Source organism: Myotis lucifugus, unplaced genomic scaffold (genome assembly GCF_000147115.1).
Source record: "Myotis lucifugus unplaced genomic scaffold, Myoluc2.0 scaffold_3, whole genome shotgun sequence".
NCBI classification, from domain to species: Eukaryota; Metazoa; Chordata; class Mammalia; order Chiroptera; family Vespertilionidae; genus Myotis; species Myotis lucifugus.
In genome coordinates, this window is record NW_005871051.1 from 18,526,071 (window position 1) to 18,539,310 (window position 13,240).

Here is a 13,240-nt window from a genome sequence, read left to right on the forward strand (position 1 = left end):
GGGCCGGTGGGAACACTGGGAGCACGGAGGTGAGGAGCCACGTGGGTGCAGGGGCGGCGCCCGGCCGACTACAACCTCCCAGCGCTGCACGCGCACCGAGTCCCCACCACATCGAAGACCGCTGTTCCCCCTCAGGCTCTTTCAGCCCCCGAGCTGGCGCCCTCGGCCTCCCAGTCTCCCAATCTGCTCACTTCGAGTCTTCTAGACCTCACATGAAAGCCCCACAGCTCTCCATCTGTCTTTGCCGTCCTCCAATGCCCTAGATGGCTCAGTCCTTCAACGATCCGAATCTCTGGACTGCACCCCTTCCCTTGGACCCCAACAATCCCTTTCCCACGCCCCAGATTAGACTTCCAGCCCCGGGTCCCGGTGCCTCCAGCCCCCAGCTGGTCCCTGGTACCTGGCAGGTACATGTTGATCAGCAGGGGCTGGGAGGCGCCGCTCTGTCTCATCGCCGCCCGAGGCTGGGTGGTGGGAGGTTGGGGGGGGGGGTGAAAGAGGGGGGACGCGTCAGGCTTTGCGCTCTGGGGTACTGATCCCCGCCCGATGCGACCGCGGGTACTTGGGAGATGAAGACAGCGCCAGGTCCGGCAGGGCCTGGCGGGAGGGGGCTGGCCGGGTGAAGCGGGGATGGAGGGGGTCCTGGAGCCACGCTCCCAGCTACCAGGCAGCTTGGAACCCTCCGGCCCCCGGCGCGGGCAGGGGCCGCAATTTCCGTTTTAATTAAAGCGCTGTCGCCTCGGCCCCCGGGACCCCGCCCCCGCCCCTCTTTATCGCCCCATCGCAATAAAGTCTCCAACACGCCGTGCTGCAGCCAAGCGCACCCGGCAGCCCCCCGCGCCCCGCAGCCGGGAGACGCGCGGGGGATGGGCCTGGGCCTCGCGCTCTGACAGGAGTCAGGAGCGCGTTTCTTTTCCGCCTCCTGAGTCTTAGCAACATTGGTGGGTGGAGTACGCGGCCCACCTCGGACCTTCAGGGCCACAGTTCCTGCTACCCGACCATTCCCGCCCCCTCACCGCTTCCGTTTCCTCCCCCTTCTTCCTCCCACCCCCACCCGGGTTCCCGTCTCCAGGCTGCGTTATCTGCATCTTCACTTTTAAATTTCCGCTTCCCTCCCTCTCTCCTGTCGCTGCGCTCCCGGGCCGGGCAGCCGTGGCTCCCTTTATCTCCGCACCCCTCCTCCCCAAGCCTTCTCCCTCCAACTCCTCTCCCACTCTCTGCTCTTCCCTGGAGACCCGATCTCCTTCCCTGTCTGCCTTTCCAGGGCTCCCAGGCCTCTGGGCCAGCGCGGGGCGTCTTCCCCACAACTGCAATGGGTTGCCCCTCCCCCCTTTCTGGGTCTCTTCCGTTTAGTCTCTCCTCCTGCCTCCACTCTTTCTCTCTCTCCTGTCTCTCTCCTTTTCTCATTCATTTGTTCCCCATTAATTTGTGGCATACAGTAAGCTCATGAGCCCCCTTCCCCTTCCACCACAATGACAGCTCTCCCAGCCTTCCCATTCCATGTCATCCCAGCCTACATCCACCCTCACAACTGCTGCCATCCTGCCTATCCCTAAATCACTTGGGAATTGGCACCTTACTCTTACAAGAGTAAAGGGGCTAAAACAGGGTTGTGTACTGTACAAGGCCCCCAACTCAGGGGGAGTGGAGGCTGAAATCCACTCTGAAAACGTGGCAAAGATGCTGATTGTATATTAGCCAAGCTGATGTGCTTCCCAGGTGGCTTGGAGGCTCTGGGCACTTGTGGGTCTTCCTAACTCTGGATAGGCTGCCAAGGAGGGGTGCTGGCTAAAGGCTCTGGGCCAGGAGCCACCTGCAGCCATGAAGCACCTGGTGGCTACTGTTGGAATTGGTACTCTTCAGGCCTTTTTTTTCCCACTACTTGAGCCCAGGAGGTGATGAGGCCTGGAACTCCAGGGCACATGGATTAGAATGGGCAAGTTTTCTGTAGGATCCTGGTTCTGGGGTGCCTGACTGAGAATGGCTGGAAAGTCTAACGTGGTGGGTTCTTGCTGTTACTGCCAGTGTTTGTCTTTACTGGTGGAGGGTGTTTTCTTAACACTTCCCCAGATAGAAAGTAAGGAGCAGGTGGTCAGAGCCTGGAGACACCAAGGTTCAGTCACTTAATGCTCTCATCGGAGAGGCTTCCCAGAGTGAGCAGTCTATCCAGACATCCCAGCTCTAAACTGGTGATGGATCAGCATCTCAGGTTCTGAGCCCCTGCCTCACTGAGGACTCAGGTGTTAAAAGGGTAGGTGGGCTCCAGGAAGAATTTGTGCGGGTGTGGGATGGGGGGGTAAGTGGGAGGGTAGGGGATGGGCAGGTGTGTGGGGGTGGCAGATGAGAGTTGTCCTTTAACCCCATCTGGATCTTGGCTGCATCAGTAAGGAATTGTCTTCCTCTACCCGCTTTGGCCTTTGGCTGAGTGCAGCCAATGAGCAAGTTCCAGGCAGGGTGCAGGTCCCACAGGGTTCTGCAAACCACCACTCTGCCTGGAATGGGCCTCTGCAGCCCCCACACCTTTGTTGTCAGTGTGGGGAGCAGAGTCTGACCCCCAGGTCTGGGAAAACAAAAGTTGTTACAAATATTAGCTTCCCCAACTCCCTTGTTGTACAGATGAGGACACTGATACTTAGAGATAGATAATGCCCTGTTCAGGGTCACACTGCCAGTTTCTGAAGCCATCTTGATCTTTCCAGCAGCCACAGACCCTCCCAGAGAGAGAACAGCTCAGCTGATGGTAGAGACCAGATCTCCCTTTGCCCATTGTCTACTTCCCAAAACGGAGTGGGGAGATAGGCCTGCTGGGCTCTGAGGCCAGTTTGTCTGGGTTCAACTCTGGGTCTCATTTCCTAGTGTGACTTTTGGAAAAGTTACATAACCTCTCCACCTTAGTCTCTTCATCTGTAAAATGGGGATTATAGTACCTATTACACAGGATTATAAGGCTTATACAACACATGCTGACTGCTCAGACAAGGCTCTCTCTAAGCATTTAGCTATTGTTACTGCTACTATCCCCCAAAGAGACAGGAGCCTGTGACTAGGCAGGAACCCCAGGCTCCTTTGGGGCCCAGAAAAGTTTGGAGCTTTTCTGAGGCCTGAGGCTTTAAGCCACAGCTTAGGTCAGCCTCCACTTAGCATGGATTGGGGTCAAGAGTCCCTGTTCAAGTCACCAATTAAGTGGGTAGCCTCACTGAGGCTTCTCCCTCTCAGAGGAGGTCCAGTTTTTTTATTGGTGAAATGGATGAAGCATGGAGTGTTAGGAGAATCATCTGCAATAGACCCCACCTAGAACGCTGTCCCTTGGTTTCTGGACCTAACTCTGGGATCCATGGGGCGGGGGGGGGGGGGGAGACAGGGGAAGGAAAGGAGGGTCCTAATTGACTGCCCCAGTGCTTTTCCATAACACCACAAGCATTTTCAGGGGTTCTCAATGAATCCTCTAAACATCCCTGTGACACAGATAAGGCAGGGATCACTAGCCCCAGTTTACAAAAGAGGGAATCGAAGCTCAGGGGTGATATGTGATTGGGTCTGACTGCCGGTGTTCTGACTTCTAGTTCAGGGCTCTTCCCCCAGGGAGCAGATGCCTGACTGCACAGCTGGACCCGCGAGGACTGCCAGGTCCAAGTCTGACTGTTTTCCGACATCACCCTGCCTCCCCTCGGTTGGGGCAATGATCTGAGCCACCCCTCCGCATTGATAAGCCCACTAGGGGCTGGAAAACACAAGCATTCCTGAGGGAGGGACATGATGAGAGGAGTCCCCAGAGCCTTGGAGGTCCTGCCTCTGTGGGACTGAGGTTGTTATTACCTGGACAAAAGAGGAAACTAGGAAGAAACTACATTGGTGGCAGGGGCTCTGGTGGCTGCTGCCACACTCAGTCCTGCCATGTCTGTGGGCTTCTGCTACCTGCTCATGGAGCAGGCTCACTGTAGTCAGTGGCTGCGGGGTTGCCTCTCCAGCTCACCAGTTCTCCTAAGAGTGGGAAGGAAGAGGAAGAATTAAGAGTGAGTTGTTTGGAACAGTAGAGAAGAGGGGTATGAAAATGCTTTGTAAATGCTGGAGTTCAAACAATGTGAGGGATCGTTATTATTCAGACAAAGGGTCTGGAGGCTCTGTTCAGAGAGAGGAAGTCTCCCCCTTAGAAGGTCTGGTAGCCAGTGAAACCTCCCACTAATTCCTCCTCTCACACTCTTGCTTTTCTGTAAGGCAGAGATTTTATAAGGCTGGGAAAAGGATGCAGGCTTCTCTAGCCAAAAAGGGAGGGAGGTGACAATAAAGACTGGAAATGCCGTAGGGGTTCAAGTTGAACCCAACAGAGCTCCTGCACAGAGGCCCTGCCCTGCATGATGGTGCCTGTCCCAGGACTGAAATGCAGCATTAAATCCTGCTGTGGAGCTGTGTGCACTCCAACCAGGGGATGGCAACAGTGCCGTGTGGCCACAGTGCCCCTCCCAAGCTCATGGGCCTTCACCAAGGAGTGGTGTGGGACTAGTTGTAGTTAACAGTATACCCAAGACTCTTCCCAGCAGTTTCCTCTCAGCCCCATGACTAGCCACACACATCCTAATTCAGTTATGCTCCATAATCAAAGGTCCTGAAGCCTGAAGGGAGAGTCAGGTTGGCAGGGAAGGACCCTCAGAAAGATGAGGATGGAAATCACAAAGCAAGACACAAAAAAAGAGGCAAGAGGGCAGGCAGGTTCAGGAGGCTTTATTGAGGGTCCTCAGGAGAGGTGTTGGGGCCATATGGCCTATTGCTGTACTCTTCAAGTGGACTGCAGCTGCCCAGTATGGACTTGTGTGCCAAATTCGCTGTAGGTATGGAGCTCCCTGCCATGCTAGTCCTGCTCCAATACATACTGGTAACCCTGGTAGCCTGGGTATTGGTAGGCCACCCACCTAGACCAGTGAGGGCAAAAGGGTGGTAAGTAGGCTCTGCCCCTGCCCCATCAATGTCCTCCATTCGTAGTAGTCCTCCTTTCACAGTTCCCAAACCTCAGCTCCAACACCATTGCTTTCCTACATAGATCTCTTCCTGCCCTGCTCACTGTTCCACATCTTCCTATCACCTTCCTGACCATGTCCCCTATTCCTGCCCTCCACTGCCTCCTCATCCAAGTTTTTAATATTTTCCCCATCCCTATATTGTTCCCCTGACTCCTATGACCTGCCCCTCCCTCCCAGACAATCTCCACCATTTCACTTTCTTCTGCTTCCCTCCAAGTCTCCCATCACCTCTCTTCCCTCTGTCCTCCAGTCTCCAACATCTCTCTTACTATGTCTTTTAGCATGCCAATTACCTTTCCTCACTCTCCTCTCTGTTCTTCCCATCTCCCTTATTCCAGTCCCAGGACTCACGCTTCAGAGCTGACTTTAAGGGAACCCACATCCCTACTGGCCCAACCCATGGAGGGCAGGGATGGGTAGTCATCACTGTGTTCAAACCTGCAAACCTGGAAGTTGTCCCCCTCAAATAGTGTCACAGGGCTGTCACTGTGGTTCTGAGGCACAGAAAGGTAGGGGTCAGCCCTCCAAAGAGGTGTTAATAGGTACATTCTCAGCATCACTCCCCCCACTTCACTGCCAACAGTGTGCAGATAATTAGGCTCCACAAACACTCCTGGCAGTTATTCCATTAGCTTCCTAGCAGCCTGAAAAGCTGGGGTGCTCAGAGATTCCCAGTGTGGTCTCTTCTATGGCTTTGGATTGAGGTGGTGAGACTGAAGGGGGTGTCCCAGAGACCTTTCCAGGTCAGGGCTGGAAAGTATCTTGTGACACTGACCTGTTTTTCATGAGGAAAATTAGAAGTCTTGAGAGAAAACTGGTCCATTAATGAAGACAGTTTCCCTAAGGGCCTCATTGACTAACCCAATCCCCTGCCCAGAACCCTGGGCAGCCCAACTAATGGGTTGGATGGCAGAGTCAGAACAGATAGGCCAGGGCATCAGTGTTGCTTTGGTCTGGCCTTCCACAGTACCAGGTTCTTCCCCCTGAAAGGCTCCTTGGTCTCCTGGAATGGTGAAGCTTGCTCTCTGCCCTCCACCTCCCAGTCCCTGGCCTCACCAGCAGGGTACCTAAGTCAGCACAAACAAGAAGTGAGATCCTCCCCTTTAGTATATTTGATTTATTATCAACCCTTTCACCACAACACACACACACACACACACTCACACTGACCTTTCTAAGCCTTGATTCCTGGATTGAGTTCTAAGTCTCATGTGATCCCCATTTCCACACTAGTGTATGGGGCTAATAGCAGCCACCCAGACCTCATAGGGCTGTGTGATGACAGAGGCACTCTCTCACTCTTGCCCACAACTGGATGTGAGAAACCCCATGCCTCTCAAGACTGGCATGGACTCAGCGCTGTCCGTGGTGCTGATCTTCAACGTCTGGTTTAGGCCCACAATCCAATCTTATGGACAGCCCTCTAGTTCTGGGAAGTAATGCCACTACCACCCATCTAAGAAAGATGTGTTTACGCACCCCCAGTCAGTGGATGTCCTTTTGGAGGCAGCAGGGTGGGACCAGGGCCTGGATCCAGGAGTTAGGAGGGAGAAGAAGAGGGGGAGAGGCGTGTTCACCCGCAGAACACAGACCGGAAAGAGAGCAGCTGGTCACTGCTGTGGTGGCCACCACTGTCATTCCAGGCGCTCTAGCAAGAATGGTCACCCTTCTCCAGAATGATTTGCTGTCCCTGGAAATTGGGGTACTCATAGGCCATCCAGCTGGGGAAAGGTAAGGGGAGCTGGGAAGCATCTGCCCAGCAGCACTATTTCCTCCCCCTCCCCCTTGTTGCTGTGATTGAAAAGATTGAGAAACCCGATACTTTCCTCTAATCCCAGGCCCTTTCCCTGACGCATCCACTGCGTGGCAGACCAGCTCCTCTAGGGCTAAACACCCTGAACAGGGTGTGAGGGGTCCAGACTTCCAGCTCAGTGCCCTTAGGGTGGAAAGAATTTTCCAGCTTACAAAGATCACCCAACCAAGTGCTTCTACATCAAGAATTTAGATGCCTGCAAAAGTAGGTGTAGGAACCCTACTGCACCCCAACCTGCGTAGCAACCTATGATAACAACAGTCAGCTCTCCCGAGGGCCCAGGCTCTAGGAGACCAAGGTGGATCCAGTGGAAGAGATTTGGCTTCTTTTGTTAAATGAAGCGTAGAGCCCCTAACTTTGGAGAGGAGATTAAACTGGAAACCTCTTCATTGTTCAAGCTGGCCCCACAGCTCCCCCGCCTCTGCAGCAAAGGTTCCCTTTTCACCTTTATGCTTTTAGCTCACACTCTGTCATATGACTGGTCTTGAGGCAGCTGGGGATTTGGGGGAGGCCAGAGGGTTTCCTCTGTTGGTGGGTCTTTATCAGGCAGGGCTTACAGACCTGGGAACGGAGGGCTGAAAGATGATGTCTCAGGCTCGGAACTTGGGCTAGGGGAGCCCAGAGCCCCCCAGTCCAGTCCAGCCGCACCTGGGCGATCACTCACACAACGCGTTCCACCTTGATGAGCGTACCCTTCGCAGGCCTCCTCGCTCGCAGGTGTTCGTGCAGTCACTCAACACCCGACCGCGGCGGCCCTGGAGTCCTCTTTCTCTCGGAGTGTGAGGCAGGCGGACTCGGCTGACCCCGCGCGTGGCTTTCAGTCATCTCGCCCTCCCCCGCCCTGAAAAGACCCTGCCCCAGCACGGACTATTCACCAGCGGGTGAGCGTGGTACTGACGGAAATGGAGAGGCTGCGCAGGGGCCGGGCGTGCGGGGCTTTATACTCGGCCTCGCCTCCCTCCGCACGCCCTCTCCCGCTGGGCTGGGGGGAGCTGAGTCAGCGGGCAGGCTGCGGTCAGCTCTGCTGTCCCCTGAGGAGCCGAGGCCTTTCCCGCAGCCGCGGATCGGGCCCCTGTCCTCGGGGATTACACTAGAAAGTGCTGAGGCACACGTCCCGCGCACCCTGCAACCAAGGGTGACTCAGCTTTTTCTTTTTGGGGGGCCAGAGCCAGGCAAGGCGCACGCGACCTCGAGCAGAACACGCCCTCCCTGGCCCAGACCCTCGGGACTAGAGGTACGAGGCTACCCAGAAGCCTCACTGAAAATGCGCATTTCCGACTGGAGGCACGAAAGTTCTTCCCAATGTCTAAAGTCCACCGTTTCTTCAGGCCTAGGTCGAGGCCTCTCTTTTGGGCGACGCTAGGGTAGAGATAGACAGGCTCCCCGAAAGCGACTTTCCTCACACCCCAGTCTTCTCTTCCCTGTAAGATGGCTCCATCGCAGCCTCTTTCCTCCCAAATTGAGTTCCCAGATCCGCGCTGTATTCCTGGATTTTCTTGAGCTGAGGGGCGCAAGGCAGTGCTGAGCGCTCGGATTTACAAAGCACCTAGAATAATAATAACTAAGGAAGTGGCTAGAGTAGTTACCAGCCACCTGACAGCTCCAGGGACTGGGCTGGGGTCCCCACGTCTACTTGAGAGCCGGCAGCTGATCACTGATTGCCTAGTTCAGGCCAGGCGCTCTGCTCAGCTAATTCTCACACCATATCCGAGAGGTAGGAGCTGTTCTTGCTCTGCACTTCACAGAGGAAGTGGCAGCTTAGGAAGGTCCTGCGGAAGCTGGTGGAGGAGGTGTCCCAGCTGAGATGTGAACCTGGGTTTCTGTTTTGACTAGGCCCTCGCCCAAAATCCCCGGCCAGCTGGGGTGAGGAAAGGAGGTGAAAGGTTTGGGGCCCTAAGGGAGGCCCCAAGGAAGACATTTCCTCACAACTTGCAGCAGGATTTCTAACCACACAGCTGAATTCATTCCCACCTCTGTGCCCTTGCATTTGCTGTTCCCCATTCCCTCGAGTGTCCTAGTCACACGATCTTGGCGTGGCTGACTTTCTTGGCATGGGTGACCCTGTTTCTGACATTTACTGTTCATCACATCACCCTGTTTTCTTTGTATCATTTGTCACTCTGTAAATTTGTCTTTTTCATTTTTTGTTTATGAGTGTTTATGGGTGTGCTGAGTGTCTTCTTTTAGACCAAATGTAAGCTCCTTTTAAGCAGGCTGTGTCAGTTTTGTTATTTTCAAACCTTAGCACCATGCTGGACACAAACAAAGTAGGCGCTGAGTAAATCTTGAATGAGTGAATAAGGTGGTCAGGTTGGGTCAAATGTCCAATGGGGATGGGGTGTAGAGGAAATTCTACAATGAGAGTGCAGGAGTAATGGTTTGCCCATCCTACCAAGTTCCCCACCCTGAAGTTCTGGGGTGCCAAGAATAGGTGCTGAGGGCAGCCAAAGTCTCCCCTCCCCTGTGTCTCTCTCTTACTGGCAAGGAATTGCTCTTGAGGATCACAGTGTATGTGAAGGTGAACGTCCTACAACATGGGGAATAAAGTCCAAGTTAGGAGGGTTTAAGTCAGAGCAGGGACACCATGGCCAGGTTTGATTGGGGATGGGTCAGAACCATGCCCAGTCCCCTGACTCCCTGCCCTAGAGGAGGTTTGGAGAGACACAAATAGACCATAATTTCCCCAAAACCATAAGGGAGAAATACAAACTATCAAGGGAGGCAAGAACCAATCCCGGACTCGGTGTCCTGGCCTTTTGCCTTGGCTTCCCAAATCGGGACTATGGCAGCAGTGAGAGGTGAGGAACCCAATTTCTCTTTCCCTCCCGGCTGCCTTTCTCCCCTATCTCTATTGTAGAATTCTGGATTCAGCCACCAGGAGGCGCGGACGGGCCACTTTGGGAGGGAAGCTGAGGCCGCCGGGCTGGTGGAAGAGGCAGCTGGTAGGAGGTTGAGGTTGGGAGGGGTGGCGGGCGCCCATTGCGAGTGCGTCAGGCTGTGCGTCTTCGCCGGTCGGTGACGCGGGCCCGGGTGTTAGATCCGAGGCTGCGGGGTGTCTGTCAGACTGGACACTGTGTTTACAGGAGCTGGGGCCCAGGGTCTGGGCATGCCCCTGAAGTTGGGGCTCCACCTGGGAGGGCTGTTTCCAGTCCAGGTGTTGGTCAGATCAGAAGACTGTATTCCACAGGAGGGTGTGTGTGTGTGTGTGTGTGTGTGTGTGTGTGTGTGTTTCAAAGGCTTGGGGGAAGTGGTGGCAGTAGTACAGCTGAGATCCAATTAGAATTAAGAGTCCGGCTGAGATTTGGGGTGGGGACCCTGTGTGTGTGGTGAGCAGGGCCACTGTTCCTCTTCTAGTCTTAAGTTCCCATCTTGGCTTGCACTATGAAGCTGTGGGGCACTAGCCAGCCTCTCCCCTCCCCTGTACCTCAGCTTCCTCATCAGGAAGATGGTGTATAGGTACCACTGCCCCCACCCTACAGTCCACAGCTTTTCATTCTAGCTGTCTGCACACCCACCAAACACTGCCAATAGCTAGTTGCCCAGACCACCTCTAGACTTCTCTCAAGATCTCTCCAGTCAGGGTCCCCTCCCCGACTCTGGACCTCAAAGTTGAGGGAGAAAGGAAAGAATGAACCACTGAGGGGAAGGAGCAAGAAAGGGGCTGTCAGGGGTCCCTGCCTGGTGTGCCAGAATGGAACTCTGGGTTTCTGTCCCTTTCCTGTACTATGGACCCCCTCCCAGCTTCCTTTCTTTGTCCATTAGGTTGGTCCAGCTCCAGTCCCCCAGTCTCCCTTCATCCAACCCCCTCCTAGCCCCCCTCCCAACCCCCCAGCAGCTGGTCCTGTTTGTTTTCCCAGATCAGTTTTGCCCAGAGCTTCCTGAGGGTGGATGCACAGGTGGCTTTGTTTGCCAGCTCAGCACCCTCATTGCTACCTCCTCCACAGCCACAGCCTTGGCCTTTAGGTGTGGAGAGGGAGAGTTAGGAAGACAAAACAAACAAACAAAAAACAGTGTCCCCACATCCACACTTTCAAGAGACCTCAAGATCTCATAGAGGTCTCATCACCTCAGAGAACCCATCCAGTTCATTTTTTTTAAATATATATTTTTATTAATTTCTTACAGAGAGGAAGGGAGAGGAATAGAGAGTTAGAAACATCGATGAGAGAGAAACATCGATCAGCCGCCTCCTGCACACTCCCTACCGGGTATGTGCCTGCAACCAAGGTACATGCCCTTGACTGGAATCGAACTTGGGACCCTTCAGTCCGCAGGCCGACGCTCTATCCACTGAGCCAAACTGGCTAGGGCTCCAGTTCATTTTTTAAAAATATATATATTTTATTGATTTTTTTACAGAGAGGAAGGGAGAGGGATAGAGAGTTAGAAACATTGATGAGAGAGAAACATCGATCAGCTGCCTCCTGCACACTCCCTACTGGGTATGTGCCAGCAACCAAGGTATATGCCCTTGACCGGAATCGAACCTAGGACCATTCAGTCAGCAGGCCGATGCTCTATCCACTGAGCCAAACCGGTTAGGGCTCTTCATCTCTTACAGGGACCAAAGTTCCACAGAGAAATCCTCAGGACATTCCCCCACTTATGATTCTACCCAAACACCCATCTCATAAGGCACCCTAAGATCTCACAGAGAAAGCCTTAGACCCAGTTCTGTTTCCTGTAGATCCCACTCATACCCCCATCCTATATGGGGACATGTAGATCCAACAAAGAAACCCTCAGACCCAATCCTGGCCTCTCACCCAGGTCCCCATCCCAGTTAAAGGCCCTGAGAATCCCCAGAGAAGTGATGTCTCCTTCATATAGAGCCCCATCCCATAAAAGGCCCAACTTCTCAGTACTGTTGGGCAGCTGAGAAGTGCCTGGTGGCCCTTGTCCTATCAAATCAGCCTGCTCTCACCCTTACCCCTCATTTCACTGGGAAATCAGCCAGGGCTTTGGTGACTGAAGATGCAAATTCTGTGAATGGTGCCCTCTTACACCCTTGTACCATCACCAGCCCCTCCTTTGCAGCTCTGCTCCTCCACTCCCTGCCCCCACCCCAGGTCTGGAGCCAGGAACAGGCAGATGAGCACTTTCCCTGGGGCTGTGAGGCCTGGTCTCCTGGGAGACAGAGATAACAGTGAGAGACCAGCTCAGCCCCAGCAGGGTCCAACAGCTGGGCCCCAAAGAGGTGGGTCTTGAGGGGGTGGGAGCCCCACCCACACAGACCCATTGTCTTATCCTGCTATAAACAGAGCCCCTCAGTAGGGATAGAGAGCTGGCCACCATCCAGGGAGATGGAAGGCAGCTTTTACCACTACCCACTCACCCAGACACAAAGGCACCGGCTGGCACAGGGCGACAGGGAGAGAGTGCACGCATACACATGTTCACACAGTACAGGCACATGGATGGGTCCCACATGCACCACAGGTAAACATCCCAGCATTTAATAAACACCTCAAAGTCACACTCATTGATGCGCTGACATTGCTCACTCATTTCTCAAATATTTAGTAAGATGTACTATGTGCCAGGCACTGTGCTGAGTGTTGGAGCGACACCTGAGTGTGCACCTTCACATGCACATATCCCGCTCATGGTCACCTAGAGATCATCATCTCAGCCACCCACCCATCATCATACACTGAAGATGGGCTCTGGAGTTACACTGCTGCCTGGGTTCAAATCCAAGCTCCACTGCTTATAAGTTAGATGAACTTGTACTCTATTTCTCAGCTTTTCCCTCTGTAAAATGGGAATAATAGTCTTAAAAACTGCTGTGAAGATTTAAATCCATGTAAAACACAGTCTGCTGTATGCACCCAATAAATGTTAGCTGTTCCTGTTGTGTTTATAACTGGCTTTGCTGCATGGTTCTGCCCACCCCCTGGGGCTGGGGTGGGGAGAGGAGAGGAGAGGAGCCAGGGCAGCAAGCATAAGTCTGGGATCTGCATCCCCCTTCCCACACTTGCCTGTGGAAGCCAGCCTAGCACTCAGGATGAGGAGCCTTTCTGCCTCACCCCATTCCAGTCACTCTGCTGTGACCTGTTTGGGAGGACTGGGAAGGTCAGAGGGGAGTATCCCAATCCTTTGTTCTTGTTCAGGCCTCTGCTATTCTGGAAAGAATGCTTGGGAGTGAAACTGGAGATCTGACTTCTGGTCCCCACACCTTTTCTGGCTCTATATGTGGTCTTAAGCAGGGCACTTCCCCGCTTGGGGCCTCAGTTTTGTACCTGTAAACTAAGCTAACTGCTGATCCCGGAGGGGCCTCCCAGCCATGATTTCTGTGATCCCGTGATGCCTCAGGAAGGTTCCCTGCTCTTCCTACCCAGCCTCCCCCCTCCCCTTCAGACCTAGCCAGAGTGAGGGGGCGAGTTGCCTGCTGTCACCATGGGGACTAATC

The 13,240-nt window shown here is 54.0% G+C and overlaps 2 protein-coding genes across 2 annotated transcripts in view; both read right to left on the bottom strand.

The window, feature by feature from the left end:
- The window catches only part of FEV (FEV, ETS transcription factor), a 3,781-nt gene extending 3,329 nt beyond the window's left edge, over positions 1 to 452 (bottom strand). Inside the window, exon 1 of the mRNA XM_006082766.2 lies at positions 401 to 452. Coding sequence (XP_006082828.1) covers positions 401 to 452 — 52 coding nt within the window. The remainder of the gene's footprint in view (positions 1 to 400) is intronic.
- A 58-nt stretch (positions 453 to 510) lies between these two features.
- On the bottom strand, positions 511 to 8,829 carry CRYBA2 (crystallin beta A2). The gene is given in 8 exon segments (XM_006109617.1): positions 511 to 597; positions 4,772 to 4,907; positions 5,367 to 5,509; positions 5,986 to 6,082; positions 6,608 to 6,736; positions 7,495 to 7,599; positions 8,529 to 8,686; positions 8,800 to 8,829. Coding segments are annotated over 8 exon segments (885 nt in total).
- Positions 8,830 to 13,240: the final 4,411 nt, after the last annotated feature.